The sequence below is a fragment of the Lithobates pipiens genome, unplaced genomic scaffold (assembly GCF_037356315.1).
Source record: "Lithobates pipiens isolate NorthernLeopardFrog02 unplaced genomic scaffold, aLitPip1_a1.2 Scaffold_28, whole genome shotgun sequence".
Lineage (NCBI taxonomy): Eukaryota > Metazoa > Chordata > Amphibia > Anura > Ranidae > Lithobates > Lithobates pipiens.
Window position 1 is genome coordinate 204006244 of NW_027507789.1, and position 27648 is coordinate 204033891.

The 27648-nt window shown below is 42.4% G+C and overlaps 1 protein-coding gene across 2 annotated transcripts in view; it reads left to right on the forward strand.

The window, feature by feature from the left end:
• Positions 1-26751, forward strand: part of LOC143936035 (uncharacterized) — a 42978-nt gene extending 16227 nt beyond the window's left edge. For both annotated transcript variants that reach the window (XM_077460320.1, XM_077460321.1), the window contains 7 exons: positions 597-653; positions 5129-5183; positions 15334-15412; positions 19324-19390; positions 22583-22731; positions 24438-24793; positions 24962-26751. In XM_077460320.1, the coding sequence (XP_077316446.1) occupies positions 597-653; positions 5129-5183; positions 15334-15412; positions 19324-19390; positions 22583-22731; positions 24438-24793; positions 24962-26166 (1968 nt within the window). In that variant the 3' untranslated portion in view covers positions 26167-26751. The remainder of the gene's footprint in view (positions 1-596; positions 654-5128; positions 5184-15333; positions 15413-19323; positions 19391-22582; positions 22732-24437; positions 24794-24961) is intronic.
• The last annotated feature ends 897 nt before the right edge of the window (positions 26752-27648 follow it).

Below are 27648 nucleotides of genomic sequence, written 5' to 3' on the forward strand. Positions count from 1 at the left end.
GCAATTAAGACAGCATGAGGTATAGAAAATTGGTTCAATACAATAAAAAAAAAAAAAATTCAAGCAAAAAACATAGCTTAAAACTATATATATAATATACACACACACACACACACACACACACACACACACACACACACACACACACACACACACACACACACACACACACACATACATACATACATACATACATACATACATACACACACACACACACACACACACACACACACACACACACATATACACACATACATATATATATATATACGTGTAAAATGTAGACAATGAGGACATGATACTTTAAAAAAGTAAGTTGTTACAACATATAGGATGAGTGAGCCATATATAAAGCTGGAGACAGCAGATATACATGTAAAACTTATGTAGGGAGGTTTGTTTCATCTCTGTGTATCATCTGAGGCTGTTCACTTCACTTCACTGGGTATATGTGAGGGTTTACATCGCCTTTAACTTCTACAACAGCAGCCAGTAATTCCCAAAACAAAGTTAACATAAAATATATATGCTTCTATAGATAGACATTTGAAAAGAAGTATGATCTGTTGATTTTGTTTGATTTTCTATTTCAGCATTCTCGGGGAAGCAGAGCAGCTAAGGACTTACAGCGATACAGACATGGCTACCCGGTAAGTCCTTCCAAGGTCCACAAACGCCCAAATGATGGACTTGTATTAAATCTGATCTCCGGGCGTATATAAAAGACACTCATTTATACAGCTCTGTATTCATGAATACATCAAATTGTATGCTTTTAATTGAAACTAAAGTATGTACCTGGATTTGGCTTAATAGCCTCTTGCAATTCATGTACAACAGGGCTTTAAACACCATGTAAAGTCCACGTTTCCTGACGCTGTAAATAGTTTGTTTGGGCCAGCGTGGCCCAAATTAACTATTTAAAGAGAAAGGAAACCCAGACTTTAGCTTTAAGGGCCTAAATAGAAAAACACATTTAAATTTGAGAAAGGGCAGGGATGCTGTTTCTAAAACTGTTGTTCGTTCAAAAGATTGTGCAGATTAACTTGTTTTTATCAATCGGGGGAATGAATACATTTAAAATTGCTTTAGTGGCATTACCTCACACTATCTGACCCGAAGGGGTTGTCAAGGTTCTGTTTAAAAAAAACAAACAAACATGTCATACTTACCACTACTGTGCAGTTAGTTTTACAGAGTGGCCCCGATCCCCTTCTTCTAGGGTCCCTCTGCTGCGCTCCTGGCTCCTCCTCTTCTTGAGTGTCCACCATAGAAGCGCTCTCCTTCGCAGACACCCGTGCGGGCGCGCTCCCGTGTCTTGCTTCTGTGTCTATTGAAAACTGGGAGCTTGCAGTCTGAGATGGGTGTAGAACCAAGAGTGTGGACTGTGGTGGAAGGGGCAGTGGAAGGGGGCAGCTGCAGCCAGGAGGGCTGGCAAGGCCTGAAGAGGGCTAACTGGGATCAGTAGCCATATTTAGGGCATCTAGCGCAAGGACTTTTCTGCTACACCCTTGGAGCCCGCGGTCCCTGCCTGCAAAGGGCATTTGCTGAGGCCTGGCTGAGTCGCTGTCAGGCCTAACCAACAAATAGTGCTAGCTGTTCCTGAGAAACCAACTGATGTGATGGAAGTGACTAGAAGTAAGAGTCTGCAGAAAGTGATGTGCAAGTGGAGTGAGGACTAATCGGCTTCAAGGAAGTTTTGTGCAGGAGGAAGCTGAAGGAGTATGTACAGGGAGTGTACATAGTTGTCCCAAAACCAATTGCTGTTTTTATTTATCCATGCTGGGCATCCCATAGCTCCCAAGTTCACTGACTGCTTTATGTCTCGAGTACCTGAGAGTGAATGCAGGGCTGGGCAGGGTGACAGAGCAATTATCTGCATCCCTTACGGTGGCACCACTACATGGGAAAATCTAATTTATCCCATCGTATCTTAATAAGACTTTCAAAAAGGGTTAAAACTCTAGACCAGAGAGGATTCACCATGATGTATGTGATATTTGTAATTCATCTCATAAATTACATAATTTATTCTTATGTACGTGAATTTATGATTGAGTTTCTTATTTATCCAACTGGGAGCACATTGAACTAAAATACTGAGGCGTGTATCGAGATCCTGATCAAATACAGTGTAAGTTCCAAACTTTTAGGTGTTCTTTTGTGCTCTTGTCTACAGTCTGTCACTCGTGACAGAATGAATCTACTGAAATACCTGATTTACAGCTTTCCTGCTTAACCACTTTTTGCTTTACACCAGGAAATGGCCCGTGGATAATTCTAAACTTTACTCAAATCTTAAACTTTAGTCAAAGTGTGTTTAAAGTAGATAAGGTATACTTCAGGGCTATAAAGATTACACATTTGCAGAAGTTGTTGTTCTGATCCCATGGTGGATATACAAGGAAATACGTCGGGCAGTTTGAAACGGTAGATTAGCTGTGGAATTTAAGAGAAATTTATGAATTCCTAAAGCCAATACTGGGAAATGTAAAAATGATCCCCAGTAGATATGGGCCTGCACTGTAAGGGCTAAGTGCTGGTGTAGTCTAGGGAAGAAGAGAAGAACTTTTACTTACCTGATCCTCCAATTCCCTGTGCTCCGGCGGTGTACTGTTCCTCAATGTTCTTATGTCCATAGAAGGGCCCTGCATTGGTCTTGATATCTTAAACCAGGGGTCTCCAAACTTTTAAAACAAAGGGCCAGTTTACTGCCCTTCAAAATCTGTTTGGGGGCCAGTGAAAGTAGAAAATGCCCTGGCCTTGTTGGGAGTAACAATTTCATAGGCTTGGTGGGCCGGACTGGGGCCAATGGAAGTAGAAAATGCCCTGGTGTCAGACTCGATAGTAGTCAACAATGCCATAGGCTTGATAGGCAGGATTGGGGCCAATGGAAATAGAAAATGCCCTGGCATCGGTGGGAGTAAACAATGCCTTAGGCTTGGTGGGTAGGACTGGGACCAATGGAAGTAGAAAATGCCCTGGTATCGTTAGTAGTCAACAATGCCATAGGCTTGATGGGCCGGACTGGGGCCAGTGGAAGTAGAAAATGCCCTGGTATCGATGGGAGTAAACCATGCCATAGGCTTGGTTGGTAGGACTGGGGCCAGTGGAAGTAGAAAATGCCCTGACATCGGTAGGCATAAACAATGCCATAGGCCTGATGGGCCAGACTGAGGCCAGTAAAAGTAGAAAATGCCTTGGCATTGGTGGGAGTAAACCGTGCCATAATCTTGGTGGTCAGTGGGAGGCATAGCACCCCATAACCCCGACGCTAACGAGTCGCATGACACCGGGGAGGGAAAATGGCTAATTGGGCCCAATTTGGACATTTTCACTTAGGGGTGTATTCACTTTTGTTGTCAGCGGTTTAGACATTAATGGCTGTGTGTTGAGTTATTTTGAGGGGACAGCACATTTACACTGTTATACAAGCTGTACACTCACTACTTTACATTGTAGCCAAGTGTCATTTCTTCTGTGTAGTCACAGGAAAAGATATAATAAAATATTTACAAAAAGGTGAGGGGTGTACTCAATTTTGTGAGATACTGTATATCAATCAGTGTTTTTTTGCAATGGAGTAAATATCCTGCTGTGGGTGTAATATGTATGTAATTGACCCCTTACACACAAGTCCTATTTCCTTTTTTAATGGCTGTTGTACAAAAAAAAAAAAAAAATAGCCGCTGATCATCCAGAAATGCAATCAGCTCTTGGCCTCGGTTCACACGGCTGCACCTTAACATGCAACTTACGACACATAAAGCCACATGACAAGTCAAAACATAGTGCATGGGTGCTGTCCTAATCAATGTGACTCAAGTCACAGCAAAAAGAAAAAGTTACTGCACTACTTTTCTGCAACTTTGGTGCAACTTGAGTGCCATAGACTGCAATCCCAAAATTCAGAAACAAGATGCAAGGAAATGGCAAGGAAAGCACAAGCAAGTCGCATGACTTTGGGGGGTGGCAAAAGTGTGAAACCTGCCTTAAACCATGTTGTGGGCTGACGACACGCAGCTTTTCTTTCTTTGTGAACTAAGTGGTGTCAGTGCTGCCAAAATTCTTTTGCTAAACTTCTTAACCACTCCCACGCTCAGATCTCTATAACATAAAGGATGATCATTCTGTAGTCCTAGATCAGAACTAGGAGGGCTCTTTGAGATAACACCGGAAGTGTGCAGAGAACACGGGACAACTCTGAATTCTTGACATGGTCAACATGTTTGTTTTTTGAACTTATCAGACACATATATGAAAATGCTTACAATGGTATATTAAACGGAGCAAGGAAGGAGGAAGAAGTCTGTACTGCATTCTAACGTATATGGCCATACTGTACATGCGCGTATGTTTGTGGTGTGTATCACGTTCTGCACCGCTGGCACCTACACATTGTTGATATTTACACCTTACACTGAATGTCATTCATGCAATGCATGCGTAGAATTGGCCTTCATTTATTCTGAACGACTAAAGACCGAGGCCATTCTGAACCCGCACCACCATATCATGGTCTCATTCAGATGTACAGAGTTACCAATTTGTAGTAAGCAGTGGCTGCGCATGCACAGAATGACCTCGGCCTTCTGTCATTTAGAATGAGGGCCTTCTGCACCTGTCTACACATCGTTTGTTTAACTATCGGCTCCGATATCGGTGGCAGCGTTTACAATTGACACTGTAGGTATATCATATTTGCACACATTGTTCCATGTGTACAGTGTGGCATATTGACAAATGTAACCAGACCTTAGAAGCAGGTTTTTCTTGTTTTGGTTTACTCAGCAAAATGCTACATGCCAAAAGAGACTTGTGTATGGCCATAGAATACAATACTGTTACAGTACATTACAGAGCTGAACGCAGTATATTGTATTCTTGTGTGCATGAGCCCTATTTATTTGAAATCTGTAGGTTGATGAGCAGTATGGAGTGGTATGTAGTTGGGCTCCCATGATGGTGAGAGAGGAGGTTGGGCATCAGCAGTGAGTTGATGATCACCAAGAGTCCAAGGAGCTCTCAGTGGAAGTTGGGGTGGGGGGGGTTCTAATATTTTTAAGATTGTAGGTTAATCTTGGAAGTAAATCCGTTTTAATGAATATCTTTTTTCCCCAAATAGGAGCCAAAGCTCAACCTGAAGTTCTACCGAAACGAGATACCCTTTGAACCTTATGGTAATTGAAAACACTTTAAATTGTCCTGTTTTTTGAACCCGTCTCTCAAAACAGATACAGACCAAATATGACTGCTTACTTCTGGGCAGTGTTATGTTCTTCATAGTCCTATAGTCCTCTGCAATGGCCACGCATATGCCAGGCTTCATCATACAGAATGGCCATTCCTGTCTTCAGCTTGAGTTGTGTTCCCAGGCAGCTATTATATTTGAAGTGTTTTCCCATACAGCCATTGTTATGGCCAAATCAAACCCATACAGCCATTATTATTATGGTCACATCCAACCAATACCCATACGGCTATTATTATCATAGCCAAGTCCAACCCATATGGCCATTATTATTATGGCCATGTCCAATCCATACCCAGACAGCCATTATTATTATGCTCAAGTATAACCCATATCCATACAGCCATTATTATGGTAGCCAAGTCCAACCCATATGGCCATTATTATTATTACCATGTCCAACCCATACCTATAGAGGCATTATTTTTATGGCCAAGTCCAACCCATACCCAGACATCCATTATTATTATGCTCAAGTATAACCCATATCCAGACAGCCATTATTACCGTAGCCAAGTCCAACCCATATGCTAATTATTATGACCATGTCCAACCCATACCTATACAGTCATTATTTTTATGGCCAAGTCCAACCCATACAGCCATTATTATTGTTAGGAATTTCCCTTGTGATCAGTAAAAAAACTTCAGGTGTTCTGAGAAGCAGGGAAATTTATTTCTGATGTGGCCCACAACAGAGAGACATGCTTACAGCACGAAAGCTGAAGAAAAATGTCTGCCAAAAGACTGTGTTCCGCCCTCACATACCCCATAAGAATAACATCTCTATGCTTCTATTGGCTGAGGGAACATAAATAACGTTGTCATGGCACAGGCTAGCACTTTATTAGCTATTCATGTTCCGTACATTCTTAGGCTATCATATTTAGTTAAATCTAATGATTCTACAACTTACTATGGAGTTAATTAAGACAAAACAATACAATGAGTTAATACAATGTGCTCAGAAGTAAGTTTTTTAACAAATCAGTCTCAGGACTATTGTTTTTCTAATAGTCGCACAATAAACATTTAAAACTTTTCTAACATTCCCTCCTCTTTGTGTGACTATTTTATCTCAACACATTTCGATGAAAGTCCCTGTGTTATACACTTTCGGACTGTATGTCATTAAGTTGAGCTTCAATGTCCACATAGGTATCCTCAGAGGTAGAGAGGGTTTGATACATCGTTCTTGAGACTGCAGTTTCAATGAGTTTTTGTGAAAGTCCTCAAATACAGGGAATGCAGCAGCATCCGCAAGTGACCAAAACAGCCAAAGCCACAGCGATTGAGATCAAACATGATGTGATAAATCCAGTCCATTTACCGAACCATCCTTCAAGCCAAGTTGTGAATGGATCATTAATACCTGAGTTTTCCGCCAATTCATTCGATAGCGCAGTCAGTCCTTCCAAGGCTCTGGTCACTGTCCCTCCAGGAGCTGTATTGTTGGGGATAAAGGTACAACACATGCTACCAAACATTTTGCATACCCCTCCTCTTTCAGCTAAGACCATATCTAAAGCCATTCGGTTCTGCCAGGCCATTAGAGATGTGGGGGCTAACTATTCTGCTAGGCCCTTCACAGCATCCCTAGTATAGTTTACAAATCGTTGTTGGTTATAATATATATATATATAATTAATCCAGTCAACATTTTTATCTATAGTCACCCACCAGAGAAGAGACTCAAACCCAGCTGTCACCTAATTCCTGGCTTTAAACTCGTCCGGCACCCCGCGAGGAACCCCAATCTCATCTATGTAGATCTGAGAGTCAAATGACCCCAAGGGAGAGGTGTCCCTACGATACTGTCGGTGACTCTTAGTCCACGGGTATTCTGACAGGATTCTCAGGGGCATAGCCAGCTGGACCATAGCGCAATCCCCTTGGGCATTGGCCGGTAGTCTAGCTCGCAGTTTCTTATCCCCACACATCCACCAGACATCAGCTCTCTGAATGTCATGTCCAACCCAGTCACCGTTGTCCGTGTTAATCCTCTCCACACAGTAGTCATCAGGCAGTGACCCAAGATCCACCGCGCTACGGGTCCCTGGGAGTGCAAAACAAGTAAAGTTGCCCGGATAAGCGGTAACCGCTGGAGGTATCTGAGGTCTCTGTACTGGGGGAAACAACAAACTCAATGTGTGACAAGTAGAATTTGCTTCAGGTTTATAGCTCTTATTATACAATTGCAACATACATTTTAAACCTTCTGGATCTGTATTGTGATCTAGAGGAAAAGGAACTGTTGCTAAATGTGGTCTGGCTCCGGCAGAAACTAAACAGTTTTCCTTTTTCAGAGTTCTAACCGTGTACCTCAACCATTCTAACCACTCATTTTTTTCTTGGTAGCCCGTCTCCAAAGCTATGGCATCTTCTATTGTTACGTTAGTGAATCTTATAGTTATACTCAGAACTTCTATTTTAGTATAGCCTTCTTCTTTCCCTTCTGAGTCTACTTTTTCCTGTTGTTTAATTTTATTAGGTGGTAATACCTCAAGGAAAAATGTTCCTGAGGGATCAGTTCCTGACACCCATGCTCCCATGGAATACAACCGCTGATCTTCCTTCCTCGGCTCCGTTAATGTTATTAATAGTTGGTTACAGTTCTTACTATTTGTGCAGGGGGAGTTGGCCGCTTTTGTGATTATGAGTCTCTCCTTTATACCACTCTTTTTAGCCCCTGGTTGATTATACCCCCAATCTTGATGCGCTGTAGTCCACAGGGCTTGATCCCATGCTTGACATCCTGCCTTATTCCAGAGCCAGCAGATATTTATCTGCCCATAGAAGTCCTCTAGCCCCAGTTGTATCCCCACAATCTGCAATCTGACAGAAGTCTACCAGTATAGTGCTAGTTATTCCCTCTATAAAGTTTTGGATTTAATGCTTTTCCTGTTCTTTCCTAATTCAAAGGTTCCTCTACTCTTCCGTAGCGCCTACCCCCTCTTATGGATGCCTCTCCTAGAGTCACCAGTAACCCAAGGATAATTACTGTCCCTTTCATCCTAACCAGCTACAGAGTTCCAGCGGATAGGATAGGGGAGTTGGAAGGGGAGGGAGACTTCACCGGTTTGAGACAAGTCCCACCTTGTGTGAGACCTCCCTTTGTAGCCGGATTTTCTGGACCTCTTGTAGCCAACTGGCCCTACTCTGCCTGTAAAACCTTCTTACAATGGGACTGGTGAATCCAGGTAGACCTCTCTGCAATCCTTATCACAGTAGGGGTAGTTAAAAGGACTTTGAAAGGACCATCCCACCTTGGGGAGTACCACTGCTTTTTTCTTATTACTTTTTATTGAGACCCAATCTCCCACATGCACCTTTTTCATCTTCTTTTGGGGGTGTGATATACATACTGGTCACAGCTACTAGTAGGCAATACATCCAATTATTTTTACCTATTTCTTCCATAGCTTTTCTCCGTTTGCTTTTTAGAATGCCATTATGTCTTTCTACCAATCCAGCTGATTGGGAATGATAGGCACAATGGTATTCCCTTTAATTCTCATCACTTCTGTCAAATGTTGTATATTTGTTAATTACAAAATGGGGTCCATTATCACTGTAAATCCTTTCAGGGATTCCAAATCTAGGAATAATATCTCTTAGTAATGCTTTGGCTACAGTCTGTGCATCTGCACTTCCTGTCGGGAATATCTCCACCCATTTGGTCAGGGTGCCTGGGTACAAAACAATATTTCTTCCTTTCACATTTGTCTAATTCAATAAAATCCATGCAAATGTGTTGGAATGGATATTGTGGTGTAGGGAACTTCCCTTTCTGTGGTCTTATACCTCCCTGAGCATTGTGTCTTGCACATATAAGACATTGAGAGCAAAAAGTTTTTTGAGTAATTTGTGAATCCATAGGCTGTACATACTTTATTTAACATCTCAGTCACCCTCCTGTTTGACACATGCGTTACTCCATGTGCCAATACTGCTGCATACCTAAATAAAGATTTTGGTAATACCGGTTTCCCTTCAGGTGATGTGTAAATGTCATCAATTATTGTGCAACCCTTTGTTTTCCAATATTGTTTTCCCCAGGGGGGCATTTTGCTGCATATGATTTCTCGTCATTATTTTATGTACAGCTTCATCTGCCCTTTTATTTCCCTTTGAGATGGGGTCCGTATATTTTGTGTGTGCTTGACATTTACAGATTGCAAGCTTTTTTGGTAACTGTATTGCATTTAGGAGTTCTAAAATGAAGTCCGTATGTGAAATTGGTTTACCACTGGAGGTGACCATCCCCCTGTTTTTCCATTGTTGTGCGAAAACATGCACTGTTGAAAAGGCATATTGACTGTCAGTGTATATGGTTACAGATTTTCCTTCTGACAGTATACATGCTCTTGTCAGTTCTACAAGTTCTGCAACTTGTGCTGAATAATGTTTTGGTAGTGGCCCCGCTTCCAAAATCTCATCCTGTGTCACTACTGCATATCCTGTTGCATTTGTGCCATCTGGATTTTTCTTACTAGAACCATCAACAAAAAGTATCATGTCAGGGTTAGATAATGGTACATCTTTCAGATCACTTCGTGGCAGTACCTTTTCAGCGATGGCAACAGTGCAGTCATGTTTATACCTGTCAGTAGGAAGTGGTAGTAGCGTGGATGGGTTTAATGTAGTACACCTCTGTATTGTTAAGTGAGGTTGTGTCAAGAGTATTGTCATACAGGAAAGGTGTCGTGCTGGGCTCAAATGTGATATCTTTTGCTGTAACAGGATAACAAACACTGCATGTGGTACCTTTTCAGTTAGTAAAGTTGAATAAAGACACCAGTCCATCCGGTTCAGCCTGAGTGAGTGTCTAGCCCCTACCCCTGTACACCCACATCGTTCTCCACCCCCAAGGATCCAACGTCCCCATTCATATACCAGGGCCAAACCGGGACAGAAGCCTATCAACCCACCTGCATGTCCCCGGAGTGCGGGAGGAAACCAGAGCACCCGGAGGAAATCCACGCAGGCACAGGGAGTACATGCAAACTCCAGGCAGGCAGCGTCATGATTGGGATTCGAACCAGTGACCCCCTTCACTGCTAGGCGAGAGTGCTAACCACTACACCGCTGATGCTACCAGTGCTTGTACACAGGGTGGAAGTACTCTCGTTGCACTGTCTATTTCTGTAGAGTAATCCTTCCTCTATGAGACCCCTCTGGTTCTGCCTCAGCAGTGTACTCTTCTGCATCCTCCTCTCCTTCATCACCTTGCATAAGAACCTTTACTTTCACATTCTTTTTTGCTTTTGCTTTCAAATACTTCTCAGAATGCTTAGCATATTGTAAAACATCTAAAACTGATGCAGTTCGGTAAGTAACCATGTTTTTAACAATGTAATCCTTATGATCCTGTTTCAATCCATTTAAAAAAGCAATCTTTAGCTGTTGCTGATATGCACTATACACATCCTCAGCTTCGGGGAGCCCGGAGAACACTCTAAAAATCTCTCGTAATTTATTTAGGTAGTCACTGACACTTTCTTTGTCTTCTTGTACTGTCATATTTATTTTTTTGCCAATCAGTCCGTTGTACCCATCTAAGCTGGCATCTGTTCAGTAGGGCAGTCAACCTGTTTCCTAAGTCTGGGCTTTCTGGAGGCAATGGATCCCCCCGTCCCTGTGCATTTTCTGGGGCGCAGGGGTATTCCTCACCGTCCTCCACACCATACCTAATAGGAGGTTTACTTAGTCTCTTGGCTCCTGCTGGGGCACCTAGTACATGAGTTATGGCATCAGTTAATGTTTCAAGGATCGATCTGTTCATCTCCAGGACTGAACTACTGTCTGGAGAGATTGAGGAAGTGGAGTTGGGGTTTTGTTCAGAGGCGGTTCCTTTGACAGGGGTGGATGTCACAGGGAAGGTGTTACTCTGGGCAGTTACTTGCACCTGAGGGGGAGGACCATTATAGGGAGGTGGTCTCTGGGTGTAGCAGATGAGATCATCCTCTTTGTCCACTAGGGACAATTGGTCTTGGCATTTTTCCTTTGTTCTTTTTCCTTCTACCCTAATTTTAGCATGCTGAAGCCAATACGCCGCCATTTCCAACCCATACTTTTTTTGAACTTTGGGTCCTGACATTTTAAGCTTATCCACAGGGCCCCAAAATAGAACTTTCTTTCTTTTTAATTTTTTTTTAGTATTCTGATTCAGAACTTAGCCTTTTGACTTATAAATGTACCCAAATATAAACAGCATTGCATCATTAACACTTCACAGTTGAAAGTCTATGAATTCTAAAAATAACTCCAATCCAATATAAATATTTACTTTAAGACTATTTTTCAGACTCTTTTTCCCACCAAAAGTCCTAATATTTTCACAGATGCACAAATTAACCTCTGTCAGGCAATCTGCATTTTCTTGTTTCCGAGAAACAGCTTCTTGACCTTCATAGCAATGAAAACATCCTCAGCCTTTTTTTTCTTTTCTTTTCACATTCATCAAGCCACCTGATAATAATTCTACAACATTCTATTTACTCCAAAGTGCAATCTACCTTCTTTTTCTTTTATGCTAAGTTTCAATATTTACAATATAACCCCTCTGTATTGTCATAGCTAATCAAGGGTTAACTTTTACAACTTCTGGCAGAAGAAATCCTTCCATGAGGGGAGGGGGAGGGGGAGAGTGAGTGCAGTGTGTTAGGTGAAGAATTACTTCTTATCTCCTTAGAAATATGCAGCACAAAACGTGTAAACGAACAAAGCAATACAAGAGAAAAAACATCAGCACTCCCCACACTATCGAGAGAATCAAAAAGGGTTAAACATGAACAAAGATAAAGTAAACACACACAGAAGAAAGTTAGCCTTGCGATCTTTGTAGATCACTTAACTAAACAGCGCTTAAATAGTCAGGCATTCAACCTCTGACATTCGGTATACCTCAAATCTTTTTGTTATCTGTCCGGACAGCGGGCGACGTAATTTTTTACCTTAGACAACGTCCCCAAGTGTCTCTGTCTACGAGCACTGGATCATCTAGATATTATACGATCAATACCAATGTCGGCAATTACAACACATTAAACCAAAAGCAAAGAGAAAGAGAAGAAAAGACTCAGAAAGAATTAAGAATAATTTAAATTATCTTACCTCTCAAACACCTGGACTGGATCACACAAGGTTCGGAAACAGACAGTGGAATCCAGATCTTTTGGCCCGCCCCTTTTTCACCAAATAGCATTGAATGGGGGGACTTTAATATTCAGTGAGCTTCAAAGTCCAATACTCACCGAAGTTTTGTCAGGCCGTCTGATCTGAAAACCAGCGTGTTGCTTCCGGCTCGAAAGACCAAAAATGTTAGGAATTTCCCTTGTGATCAGTAAAAAAACTTCAGGTGTTCTGAGAAGCAGGAAAATTTATTTCTGATGTGGCCCACAACAGAGAGACATGCTTACAGCACGAAAGCTGAAGAAAAATGTCTGCCAAAAGACTGTGTTCCACCCTCACATACCCCATAAGAATAACATCTCTATGCTTCTATTGGCTGAGGGAACATAAATAACGTTGTCATGGCACAGGCTAGCACTTTATTAGCTATTCATGTTCCGTACATTCTTAGGCTATCATATTTAGTTAAATCTAATGATTCTACAACTTACTATGGAGTTAATTAAGACAAAACAATACAATGAGTTAATACAATAATGTGCTCAGAAGTAAGTTTTTTAACAAATCAGTCTCAGGACTATTGTTTTTCTAATAGTCACACAATAAACATTTAAAACTTTTCTAACAATTATGGCCACATATTACTTATACAGCCATTATTATGGCCACGTATAACCCATACAGCCATCATTATGGCCACATATTACCCATACAGCCATTATTATCGTAGCCAAGTCCAACCCATATGGCCATTATTATTATGGCCATGTCCAAATACCTATACAGTCATTATTATTATGCTCAAGTATAATCCATATCCATACAGTCATTATAATTATAGCCAAGTCCAACCCATATGGCTATTATTATTATGGCCAAGTCCAACCTATACCCATACATCCATTATAGTTCTTAAAAAGTCCAATCCTGCACATTAAACACTGGGCAGGAAATTCCTTGGTCAGCATCTGAGGTCTGCATTGCTACGCGGGGGGGGGGTCTGCATTGCTGAAATAAAGTTTCAGCTGTGATTTTAGGCTTAGGATCAGCCATATTTAAATGTTAACTCAGCACTATCTCCGTGTTTGCAAGAACATGGGACTATGGGAACATATTGGGTAGAAGTAGCCATGATGGTTCAACCTCTTTACCTTCCTATTGATAAAACCACTGGACCACAATAACAAGGACCACAATATTGAAAACAATAGGTACATGTACACCACTGGAGTCACTGGGTATAGTTCTAGAATGGCATTCAGTATCACATAAAAGTGAGTACACCCCTCACATTTATGTAAATATTCTATCTTTTCATGTGACAACACTGAAGAAATGACACTTTGCTACAATGTAAAGTAGTGAGTGTACAGCTTGTATAACAGTGTACATTTGCTGTTAATGATTCATTAATCTGCTGGATGTCGGGGTGTGCAGCTGGTGTGTCTCACAACTCTGTGTCTAAGCTGTTGCCACTTTTGTAAATTCTTTGCGGTCTCCCCCTGCCCTGATTATGTGCATTTACCATACTCAGGGTTTTCCATATTGGGCCCCAGTATATCTTTCTGGCCATCCCCCTGTCTTGGAATGTGAGAGAATTCCTTCTCTCAGGGACAGTATTTACAGCACTAAGTCTTTTTGAAAAGTTTTCTTTTTGATACCTATATGCCTTGAAATAGCAATCCCATTGACACAGATCTTTTTGCTACTTACCTCCACTGTGTTTTAAACGTTATATAATGAAGTGTTGAAATCTGCCCTGCTATCAAACACTATATGCATTTCCCTCTTCACACCCCCTTGAAGGAGAAAAATTGTACTCCGAAACGTGTTGGGTGCAAAGAGGATATCTTATGTGTTTTCCAACAGGGTTATAATCGACATTGTTTAGATAATCCATTGCTTCATTTCTACGTGTATTTTTTAATAATGATGCTTAACCATTAATAAAAATCTTTTTCTATTATAAATACTTTGTTCTCTCTGTCCAGGGGCTGGATGTGGCCCTTGGGGCACTTTTTTCCCACTGATGCAAGACACTATTCCTCCCACTGACACCAGCAATGGCATATAATTACTGATATCAATAACAAGACACTATTTCTCCCAGTGACACTAATGATGGGGCGCTCTTCCTCCCAGTGACACTAATGATGGGGCGCTCTTCCTCCCAGTGACACTAATGATGGGGCGCTCTTCCTCCCAGTGACACTAATGATGGGGCACTATTCCTCCCACTCACACCAATGATGGGGCACTATTCCTCCCACTGACACCAACGATGGGGCGCTATTCCTCCCACTGACACCAACTATGGGGCACTAATCCTCTCACTGATACCAATGATGGGGCACTATTCCTCCCACTGACACCACCAATGAGGCACTGTTACTCCCCCTGACACAAACGATGGGGCACTATTACTCAGTGGAAGACATTCCTCCCCCTAATGTCAAAGATGCACTGGTTACTCCCACTTTCACCAAGACAATTTCTACTCCCAATGGCCACAGTCCAGCCCCCCTGAAGTCCGAAGGACAGTAAGCTGGCCCTCTGTTAAGAAAGTTTGGAGACCCCTGCCCTAGAGTGAAAGTCAAAAAAATCCCAAAATTCGGGTTGACACCAGAACACTAATGGAGGCAAAATCTTACAATGGGGACACTAGTTCTGGTGACACCATGGGATTGCCTCAATTTGGAGGGATATGTTCACACTTCCTGTTTTAGCTATGGGACAGGAAGTAAAGTAAAATGCCCAGTGGGACACAGATGATAAAACAACTGACAGGGGTTATAACCCTCCCTTATCCAAAAATTTTAATGAAAAGGTTTTTGCCTTTAGCTACACTTTAAGCTTGTTGTACTGTACTTTTGTATACTGACCTCCTTTATTCCATCTTGGACTGTACAGTTGAAGGTATGACCTCCTCTCTTTATCAATTACAGGAGTATTTATAGATGACTTGCACAACTACTGGAGGTTTGATTACTATGAACTAGAATCAAATCATAGCTACATTCAATGGTAAGTTCAGAAAAAGTTAAAAATAAAAAATAGTGTGGAGTGGGGGCTATTCTCTATCTTTACTCAAAGCTCTATAAAGTAACTTTGTTGCTATATGATTTTTTTTTTTTTATTATTTTTATTTATTTTTTTAAATAAGGCCACCTAAAGGCAAGGGTAGTTACCTACCTTTTTATGCCACCAACATCCCCCAACATTCTTCACTGTAATGCCCCGTACACACGGTCGGACATTCCGACCACAAAATCCATGGAATTTTTTCCAACAGATATTGGCCGAAACGTGTCTTGCATACACACGGTCGCACAAAGTTGTCATAAAATTGGATCATTCGTAACGAGGCGATGTAAAACAAGTACGACGGGACTACGTAGTGGCCAGTAGCCGATAGCTTTCGTCTCCAAATTTTCTCTGAGCATGCGTGGCACTTTGTGCGTAGAAATTCTCTACACACGATCAGAAAAAGTCAGATCGGATTTTGTCGTCGGAAATTTTTTTAGCTCCAGCTCTCAAACTTTTTCTGTCGGAAATTCCGACAGAAAAAGTCCGATAGAGCCCACACACGATCGGATTATCCGACAACATACTCCTATCTGACTTTTTCCGTCGCAATATCCGACCGTCTGCATGGGGCATTAGAGCTATCCAGTCCTAAAATCTTCTGTATCTGACACTCCCGAGAGTGTCACATTCCTGCCCCCCCCCCCCCCTCTGCACACTGTGGTTGCGTCCACCAGCTGCTACGTCACTACAGGCACAGTTGTGACTTGGCATCGAGTGGAAAAAAAAACACAGCGCTAAGTGGGGGGGGGGACAAGACATCTGACACACCTAGAAGCCAGCATAGCTCTGCAACAGAGTGAATTATTGGTGTCAGTAAGATTTTAGGACAACAATCTGTCAACAGACAATCCTCTGCCAACAATCGTACCGTGTGTTCAAGGCTTAAGACTGCACAGAGAGGATGATGACATCCAGATTTATGCATAAGTTTAGTGATTACGAATTTTCTCTAAAAAGCCCAGCCAGCCACTGTAGACTCTATATTGTCAAAAGTATTGGGACACATTCCTTTACACGCACATGAACTTTAGTGCCATCCAGGGCCGTCTTTAAGGCAGGGCAAAAGGGGCAGCTGCCCTGGGCCCTGTCATTGTTGGGGGCCCAAAGCAACTGTCTCATACTTGCCAACTATCCCAGTTTAAATTCCCTTGTCCCTTGAAGTTTTAGTCCTGTGCTGTGTCCCGATATCTCGGTGTGAAGTTCTGGTACTAATGCTGCCCAGCTCTGTCCTGTAGTTGTATACAAGTAACTCACCTGCAGACCCTGTGTTTACATCTAAATAACCGGCATTCATATGTAAATAGCAGCAGCATTAGTAAGTAAATAGATGCGTCCGGCGGCATTGATATGTAAATAAAGGCAGCATTCATATGTATATCATGGTCCCCTGCAGTGAGATGATGATCTGCTGTAACCTCTAGCAACTAATCAGTGAGCCATAATGTGTGCTGTAACCTCTAGCAACCAGTCAGTAAGCAGTAATGATATGCTGTAACTGCTGAAAACCAATCGCAGTTTCTGCCTGATCTGATACAGTAAATTGATTTTAAGTCTAGCTGCTATTAATTGTATGTCTCAGAGCAGGTGGAGAGTGAAATTGTATGGGGGACGGGGGGGGGGCCCAAGAAAATGTTTGTCCAGGGTCCAATCAATATTAAAGATGGCCCTGGTGCCATCCCAGTCTTAGTCCGTAGGGTTCAATATAGAGCTGCACGATTCTGGCTAAAATGAGAATCACAATTTTATATTTTTTTGATTAGAAGAGAGATCACAATTCTCTCATGATTTTTGCTTAGAAGACAGATCACGATTCTCGCGGTGTAACATCATCTTTCATATTAAAGCGGAGGTCCACCCTAAAATGGACCTCCGCTCATCGGAATCCCCCCCCCCCCCTCCGGCGCCACAATCGGCACCTTTCAGGGGGGAGGGGGGTGCAGTTACCTGGATAATCCAGGTAACTGCACCCACTTCCGGGCTAGCCCTCTGCGGAAAGGGGCGTACGTTACGCCCCTTTCCGCAAGCGCCCGCCCCCTTCAGCAAGTGCCCCGCTGCCTGCTGGGAAACACACAGCTCCCAGAGGCAGCGGGGACCGTCCGGATTGCGCCGCGCGGCTCGCGCATGCGCAGTAGGGAACCGGGAAATGAAGCCGAAAGGCTCCATTTCCTGATTCCCATACCCAAGATGGCGGCGGCACGAGCGAGCGATCGGCTTCGGGTGCCGACATCGCGGGCGCGCTGGACAGGTAAGTGTCACTATTTAAAAGTCAGCAGCTGCAGTATTTGTAGCTGCTGGCTTTTAAAAAAAAAAAAAAAACGCGGAGTCCCGGTGGACTCCCGCTTTAAAGAAAAAAAAACTGGGCTCACTTTACTATTTAGTGTTTTTTTTTTTTTTTTTTTCTTCATTGAAGTGCATTTTTTCCCCAAATTGGGTCTCAATGACCGCTGGGCAAATACAGTGTGACATAAAATATTGAAGCAATTGACATTTTATTCCCTAGGGTCTCTGCTAAAATATATATAATGTTTGGGGGTTCCAAGTCATTATCTAGCAAAAAATATTGATTTTACCTTAAACAAGTGTCAGAAAAAGATTGACTTTAAGTGGTTAAACTTCCTGCATTTACAAGTTGTTTAAAAACTTGGCAGACTGCCTGGATTTTCTTCTTTACACACAGAAGTTTATCCCTTTTGATCTAAGAAGGAAGTTAGTTACAATGTTTAATTTTAAAAACTTGGCCGACTGCCCAGATGTTTTCTTTTGACAGCTGAGTGAGCAGATAAGTCTCTCCACTTGTTATATGAAAAAATCGGCAAACTCTGCAATAGAGATCGTCAGGGGGGGGGGGGGGGGGGGGGCGGTTGAATCGAGATCGAGATTTTTTAATGATTAATTGTGAAGCTCTAGTTTAATATTGAGTTGGCCCACCCTTTGCAGCTATAACAGCTTCAACTCTTCTGGGAAGGCTGTCCACAAGGTTTAGGAGTGTGTCTATGGGAATGTTTGACCGTTATTCTAGAAGCACATTTGTGAAATCAGGCACTGATGTTGAACGAGAAGGCCTGGCTCACAGTCTCCGCTCTAAGGTGTTCTATCGGCTTGAGGTCAGGACTCTGTGCAGCCTAGTCAAGTTCCTCCACCCCAAACTCGCTCATCCATGTCTTTGTGGACCTTGCTTTGTGCACTGGTCCATATCACTTGGTGGAGGGGGAATTATGGTGTGGTGATGTTTTTCAGGGGTTGGGTTTGGCCCCTTAGTTCGAGTGAAGGGAAATCTTAAGGCGTCAGCATACCAAGGGACAATTTCATGCTCCCAACATTGTGTGAACAGTTTGTAGATGGCCCCTTCCTGTTCCAACATGACTGCGCACCAGTGCACAAAGCAAGGTCCATAGAGACATGGATGAGCGAGTTTGGGGTGAAGGAACTTGACTGGCCTGCACAGAGTCCTGACCTCAAATCCGTTATCACTAAGCTTATGCATAAATCTGGATGTCATCATTCTCTCTGAAGTCTCTTGGGGTTGATTTACTAAAGGCAAATAGACTGTGCACTTTGCAAGGGCAGTTGCAAACTGTAAGGGCATTTAGTAAATGAGGTCAAGCTCTGCTGACTTCCGTCATCCAATCACGTGCAAGCAAAAATGCTGTTTTCTTTAAAATTCCCTTGGCTGTGATTGGATAGTCACTGCAAAGTATATCCATCTCATTTACGGTGCTCTGGAGCAAATGCCTATGCAGCGTGCAATTCCATTAGCAAAGAGCACAGCCCATTTGCCTTTAGTAAATCTACCCCTATATATTTACCCTTGTTGCTGTAATTGCTGAGCAATCTTTGTTTTATTGTAGGCTTTTTCCACTGCGGGAACCTGGTATGAACAGAAGTGCCATTCCACTTACAGAAAAAGAGATAGAGGTACTGGATTGATGCCTAAAGTCAATTTGTGATTCATCCTTATGTTGGAGCATTTTTGAATCAAGAGATGACTTCATTACTAGCTGATGAGAAAACCTGAACATAGGTTGTGAAAACTGGAAATATAAAGACCACAGCTTTAATAGTAAAATAAAACAAGTACACAAAAAATAACAAATCTAGAGCAGATACAAAAGAGTAAATACATAAGTAACAATTATACGTTATATTTCTCCATCTTGCGCTTGGGCAGTGTTTATAAACATTGTATCAGACAGGGGTGGACTGACAACTCATGGGGCCCCTGGGCAATAGGAGAAGATTATGGGGCCCCTGGGCAATAGGAGATTATGGGGCCACACAGTATACACACACTGAAAAGGTACTGGAGAGGCGGGACAGCTATAATCTTGGGATTTTTTTAAAACAGATTTTTACATACTTTCCCTGGTTTTATTGAGGCTGGCAACCCTAATCGGGCCCCTTAGTGGCATGGGGCCCTCGGGCAGTGCCTGAGTGCCCGAATGGTCAGTCCGCCCCTGGTCACACAGCCCTTTTTTATAGCATTAGAAGTAATAGCTGCTGTATTTACACAGCAACTCACGGCTGTCATTTTGACAGCCCTGAATTGCGGGAAATGCGAGAGAAAGCGTCAGTCAAACAGAAGTACAGATCATACTACAAGCGCCTTGTGTACCTCAAATATGTGTTTTTTTGTTCATGTGTCCACAACTGGTTAAGCAACAGAAACGCAAAGTATAAAATGCAGTTAACAGAATAACAATTATATTTTAGAGATTTAGAAATGACCACCATAATTCCACAAAACCATATATCAGGGGTCTCCAAACTCTCTGAAGAAATGGCCAGTTCACTATCCTTTGTGCTCTATGGCTGGCCAGACTGTGGCCAACACGAGTAATCAACTCCCCATCATTGGTTTTAGGGGGGCAGGAATAGTGCCCTAGCATTGGTGTCTGTGGTGGGAATAGTGCCCCATCATTGGTGTCAGTGGGAGACATCATTGGTGTCAGTGGGAGGAATAGTACCCCATTGTTGGTATCTATGGGAGGAATAGTTTCTCATCATGGGTGTCAGTGAGAGGAATAGTGCCCCATTGTCTGTGTCAGGGGCAGGAACTATGCCTCACTGTTAGCAGTGGGGGGAATATTGCCCCAAGGGCCAGAATAAAGCAAGCAAATGGCCACATCCGGCCCTGGGCTGCTGTTTTGAAATCACTGCCATATATTAATCCCATAAGAGCCAGCAGCTACAACATAACGGGAGTGAGTTCATTTAGTGAACCTGTGCTTTGCCCATGCAGGAAAAGCAAGAGGTTCACTTAAATGCCTCTCTTCATCTACTCGCTTGCCCTTTGTTCCTTCACCAATCCTGGATTGAAGCACAGGGAAATTCTGGGTAAAGGGACCATGTGGCATTCAGTTTTAAATACATTTTGGGGATTTTAGGTGAAGATTACAATAATTATACCCATGCAGGGGCTAAAATATCTGATTAGAATAAAAATAAGGATACAAAGTCGAAAACTTCCAGGGCCTAAAACAATGCCCTATCTGGGGACCTCCTATGGGCCGAAAAGCATTGGTTAGTGGTGCATACTATTATACAGGCCCATAGGTCCAAACAGGAAAGGGGGAAGGAGGGGAGGGGGTATTGGAAGCTGATGAGAAAGGGGAGGTGCAGTAGGAAAACCCCAGAGTATGGGCAAGATTAAGGTGGAATATCAAGGGTTTCAGGTGAGGAAGAAAACCGGGATCAACAGGAGGATGGGTTCAGGAAGGGATGTGTGGGAGTAGATTCTATTTGTACACTGGACCAGAGCCTAATGAGTAGGCTATAGGTAGTTCAGGCTAGATGAGTTCAAAGATGGAAAGATGTGAGTAAGCCTTGGTTCTGATATTTTGAGAATATGGGGACCAACATATTGGATAATTTCTCATTAACCAGCATCAAATTCACACGTTCTTTGACTTCTAGAAAGCAGAACATAGGCTTCTTTCAGGCTTTAGCAATCACTTGTGTAACAGCCAGGAACATATATGTAGCAGCCAGTTTGTGTTGCTGTGAGAAGAGGCCTGGAACTGTATGGTTGTCCGAAAGCATGAAATCAGGCCGAGACAGAAGTACAGTTAAATCACACTTGTTTCATAATAAAAGTAAAAAAAACAAGCGTAGTGAAAACATTGCCAAAGTTCAGTAACTGGAACAGATAGTCAGCCAAGCCAGTAGTCGGGGATCAATGTAGTGGAACAGCAAGCAGGATCTGGAGCCAGAAGGGATGTCAGCAAAGCAAGTCTTGATCGCAGGAGAACATCTCAGTTTCTGTGATGTTGACCAAAGCGAAGCCAGTGCTCCTCTGGACTGGATGGCTTAAGTAGGTAGGCAAGACTGACGAGCAGGATCATCAACAGCTGAGTAATTTTGGAGAGGTAGGAGCTGGCAATTAGCTGACAGCTGAGCAGCCAGCTCAGAGAAGGAAGGACTGAGCCCAGCTCTGACAATGGTGTAGAAGGGCCATCTTTGCATCGTTTGGGACAGCTATATGCTTTGAAGAAGACTGAACATCCTAGACCAAAAAATGGCCAACTTTGGGTCGGATGTGACCATGTGACTTTCTTCACCTTTCTCCCACAAGGCAGTGCTAGAACGTTCAATCACCAGGGCCTAGTGATTTTATACAGGGGCAGGCAAACAGTCCTGAGACTTGTATAGGATTCAGCAAGAAAGACTAGGGGCTTATACAGGCCTTCTCTTTGCTCAAGGGAGCAAATGGAGCAGCAGTAGAGTGGAGGTAAGATAAGTATGTCCAGTTGGGTGGAGGCATTTAAGTTTGCATGCCTCCTGACCAAACGCAGTCCTGTATTATAAGGTCTCACCACTGTTGTTCAGGGGCTGGAATTTGTGATCCACACTTTATTAAATTTTCATGTGTTTACATCAGTTAACTCGCATTTCCTGCAAAAAAAGAGTAAAATTTGTATACAGAAGTAAACAATGTAACAACAATAATTATTACAAGTATATCCTTCAGCACGAAGTATGACCAAAAAAATAAAAAAATAAATCCATTCATAATATGTGCCATCCAGAGCTCCTCTCTCGCTCTGCTCCAGTCATGTTATCCTTCATTAAGGATCTTACTCACTCCACGCTCTGTTGCATCTGTTTCAGGAAATGAAGAAAGATGACACCGTAATGCAGAGACTCCTGGAATCCTATAAGCTCATGCTGGGATTTTATGGCATTGAACTAGTAGACCCTAAGACTGGAGAAGTGGCCCGGGCATGTAACTGGTTCGAAAGATTTGATAACCTTGATACGTGAGTTGTAGATTTTTTTGTATATGTAAAGAACATCAAACTCTTGAAGACGCATCATCAGCCTCTGCCTTCATAGAATACAAAGCCTTCTCTGAATGGCTGAGCAGCACTCAACCTGACTATATTTAGCATTTGGATCAGGACGGGAAGTTCTCATGGCACTGCCAGGACACAGCACTGTATACTGTGATGTAGCTGACAGCTGCTGCAACTGTAACACCACGTATACACGACCGGACTTTCTATCAGTAAAAGTCAGAGGGAGTTCCGATGGACTTACCCACACACGTACGGACCAAAGTCCGTTAGTTTCTGAATACGATGACGTACGACTGGACTAGAAAAGGAAGTTCAGAAGCCAATAGCTGCCCTTGCGTTGTATTTGGTCCGTCGGACCAGCACACAGACGGACAGTTTTCCCGATAGAAATTGAGTCTGTCGGACAGATGTGAAACATGTTCTATTTCTAGGTCTGTCGGAATTTTTTAAGAAAAAAGTCAGATGAAGCCCACACACGATCGTACTGTCTTTTCTACCGGAAAGTCCAGCCGTGTGTACGCGGCATGGGTGAAGTAAAATAGTTTGTTTGGTCCAAACAAACTATTTAAAGTTAAATGAAACATGGAGATCAGATTTAATTTAAATACATATCTGATGACAGTTTTAGCTGTTCTCTATTCTTTACAGCCAGTTTACACATTGCAAGGGCATAGTTCGGGAACTATGGCCAAAATCTAAAATTACATATATTGTGCAGGCTATCAAAAGACAGTCGTGTTTTTTGGGGGGTTTTTTTCTGAGTATCCTTGTAATATAGTTGTATTACTTGTTGCTCCCGCTAGTAGATCTGTAATTTTCCCTCCCTTCTCTAAAGTTATAGCACTCACCCTCAAACTGTATGTTCCTCATTGCTGACCCTGCCACGTCTTGATCCCCTTTAATTACACATCAACCCTGACTCTTGCTTGTTTCATACTCCACCTATGGCATGCCTCTGTTCTTCATTCTCCCTCTGTTTTGTTGGGTACTTCTGCTGCTCCACTATTTTGCTGGTGGCTTCATGATGCTTTTGACCTCAACTTGCCCTGATGATCTGGTTTCTAGTTCTGGCATAGTAATCGGGTGCTAAGTCCAGGGGGAACAACTTGGCAATGAGCGGGCCTGCTATAAGTGACTTGCATCTTATGTGGTTATCACCCCTTAATTTACAGATTGCATAACTCTATGCCTAATGGTGCTCTATTGTTGAAGGAATTATGAGTTTCCTGGATGATTCATTTATAACGAACTACCAAAGGTGCTTTTGGAAAGGGCAAGGATGAATTGTGACATTTTGCCGACCCACTAGCCGGGAGAGCAATATGTTGCCGGAGGCATGCCATAGGTGGAGTATGGAACAAGCATGAGTCAGGGCTGATGTGTAATTAAAGGGGATCAAGACATGGCAGGGTCAGCAATGAGGAACATACAGTTTGAGGGTGAGTGCTATAACTTTAGAGAAGGGACTACCTACCTACCAAAGGTGCTTTTGGAAAGGGCAAGGATGAATTGTGACATGTTGCCGACCCACTAGCCAGGAGCAATATGTTGCCTTTTAGTGCTTTCACTGTAAAAACAGCTGTTGATAACAATTTATAAAGAACAGTGTTGTCTTGTTCATGAATATTTCGCAATCGATGTATTGAATTTTATTTTATTTTCCACAGTAACACACACAACAACCTCAGGATCACACGTATTCTTAAGTGTTTGGGGGAACTAGGCTATGAACACTACCAAGTCCCACTGGTCAAGTTCTTTCTGAAGGAGACCTTGTGTCATGGCAACTTAAGTAATGTAAAAACAAGTGCTCTGAACTATTTCATGTTCACGGTGAAGAACAAGAGTGAGCGAAGGGAACTGGTGCTCTTTGCATGGGAGCACTACGAACCAAAAGAGAAGTTTACCTGGGGACCCCTGAAGACACTCCGAAAACTCAAACCTCCAGCACCTGTGGAGAAACCTGACAATGAGTCCGAATCTATGGACGCAGAGTGTGAAAATAACACGTTCCAAAACAATGGTAGGTCAAAAGATGACAATGAATTTCAAAACAAAGCCAGAGAATGCGAGCAAGAAAATAAGGATGCAAGGAAATCCCATTGGCTAATACGATTATTATATTCATTAAATGTTTTAAGTCCAGTGAATATCATATTTCTGATTTTAGATTTTTGCTACTTTTTTACAGGCCGTGACCCCATCTCTAGCAATCGGAAAGAAAAAACAAAGTCTAAGAAGTTCCCATCAGAGCCTGACTCCTTAGGGAAGGAAAGTCAATCTCAAAGGTGTAAAAATTCAGAAGATTACAAGGAGAGTACAGATTCACCAACAGTGTCTGACTCGGGAAATGATAAAGACAAAGAATCATTAATAGAGTCAACGTCAGAAGGTGACAAGGAAAAGGAAGACACACCAAAGGTGTCTGAGCCAAAAGAAGACCGTAAAAATGACGATTCTCATGTTGAGTCTGAGTCAGAAGATAAGAGGAAAGATGGGGCACCAATGAGGTCTGGGTTAAATGAGGACATAGAGAAGAGCGGTTCCCCAACAGAGTTTGGGTCAGAAGACAAGAATGGAGAGCAACCAATGCAGTCGGGGGCAGAAAATGATAAGGATAATAAAGGGCCAGCAACGGAAAGTGAGTCATTAGATAGAAAGGAGGAAAAAGGAGCATCAATGGACTCTATGTCAGACAATGCCAAGGAGAATAGAAAGACACCAACAGTATCTGACTCAGAAAATGAGAAGGTAAACAAAGAATCGCCAGTAGGGTCTAAATCGGTAGGTGATGAGGAAAATGAAGAGACCCATACTGAGTCTAAGTCAAGAGAAGACAATGAAAATGGAGGTTCTCAAGTGAAGTCTGAGTCAGAAGATAAGAGGAAAGACGGGGCACCAATGAGGTCTGGGTTAAATGATGATATAGAGAGTGGTTCATCAACAGAGTTTGGGTCAGAAGACAAGAATGGAGACCAACCAATGCAGTCTGTGGCAGCAAATGATAAGGATAATAAAGGGCCAGCAACAGAAAGTGAGTCAATAGATAGCAAAGAGAAAAAAGGAGCACCAATGGACTCTATATCAGATGACAAGGAGAATAAAAAACCACCGACAGATTTGGGGTCAGAAGACAACCAGGAGAATGGAGCTCAATCAATGCAGTCTGGGGCAGTGGATGACAAAAGTAATACATTGCCACCAACATATGAGCCAGAAGTTGACAAGGAGAACAAAGAGACACCAAGAGGTTCTGAAGAAGAAAAGAATGGAGAGCAACCAATGCTGTCTGGGTCTGCAGATGACAAGAATAGCGTGCCACCAAATGAATGTGATACAGGAAATGTTATAGGAGTCAACAGGGAGAGTCAAGGCCTACCAACGGATTCTGTGTGACAGGGAGAGCAGGGAGTCGCCAGCAGAGTCTGGCTCAGGAGATCACGTGTAAGGGCATATTTTGGGCATAAAAGGAGTTTGTAGATTACATATATAAAAAGAAAAAGTGAAAAAACAAAACAAAAAACTAAAGAACAAAAGTAAAATATCCCAAGCATCAAGCTGAATTTGTCAGTAGAGTGAACTTTTTATAAATTCAAATCTCTCTAGTGTGAACACGGGGGGAATAATGGAAAAGAGAATGGGGACTCAGGAAATTGGAATGGCTTTAATAAAACAGTAAACAGAAGTGATTAGATTGTGGAGCAGTAGAAAATTCAATTAAGGCTCACTTATTAAAATTTATTTATGAACTCCAGAAATGAAGCAAAGCAGCATGGAAGAGACAAGAATACTAAATGCAATCAAAGCATGTGGACAGTAAAACACTTTTTAGAAAAACGGTTGTCTTTTATCCTGAAGAAACAGCAGATCCCTTTCCACCCACAATCTATGGGTGATACTTGTCTTTATTAATAGAGATGATAATTGATAAAATAAAAATAGTAAAAAAAAAATAAAAAATCCTCTGTTATGGAAAAATCACTGCCTTGTCTTTTGTTTGCTCATTGTCTGTTCCAAAAATGAATTTGTAATGTCGCTATCCTGGTATGCAGGGACTTGTGAGTCCCCAGATAAGAACAATCATGTCTTCTAAAGATCTTTTTCACTCTGTGTATTCACATTTTAGCATATGCACAACCAAGATGTAACACATGGCAAAAACTTTTATTTGAACTAAAGCAAAAAGCAGCGCTGCTACCTCTACTCGCCAATCCAGTTAATGAGGATCACTGCTGCTCTGGCTTATAGTCTCTGTAGACCAAGATACATGCACAATCCAGAGAAAAAAAGCCCTCAGTGAAGATCAACTCAAAGATATCCAAGGAACATTAGAAAACAGCCACATAGAATCCTACTCGTTTTGGCTAGTCAAGCCTCAGTCATGGCCCATCCATGAGTAAGTCCTCAATGGCCGAAACGCGTAACCTTCCTATGCAGCTGTTTTACAATGTCCCTTGTTTAAAAAAAATGGATATTCTTGAGTTGATCTTCACCAAGGTGCTAGCTTTGTTCTCCTGTTTTGTTTGAGCTTCAGTGATTAACTTTCCCAGTAGCACCTCCAGGAATGAGCTATGCATACATACATTGGTCCATGCTGGACCAATGTAGCTATGCAATTTAAAGCGACATTCCAGGCCGCAGCTATAAACACTGTAGTTGCTGACTTTTAATCTAAGGAAACTTGCCTGTCATGGGAGCCCGCGTTATCAGCATCCAAAGCCTCGGCTCTCGGTGGAGGTGCAGGCATCATTACTAAGGTTAACAGGAAGTTTCCTACTGCGCATGCGCGAGTCTTGCTGCGCTTTCTGAATGGTCCCTGCTGTCTTCTGGGACCTATGTTTCTCCCAGAAGGCAGAGGGGGGGGGGGAGGGAGAAGAG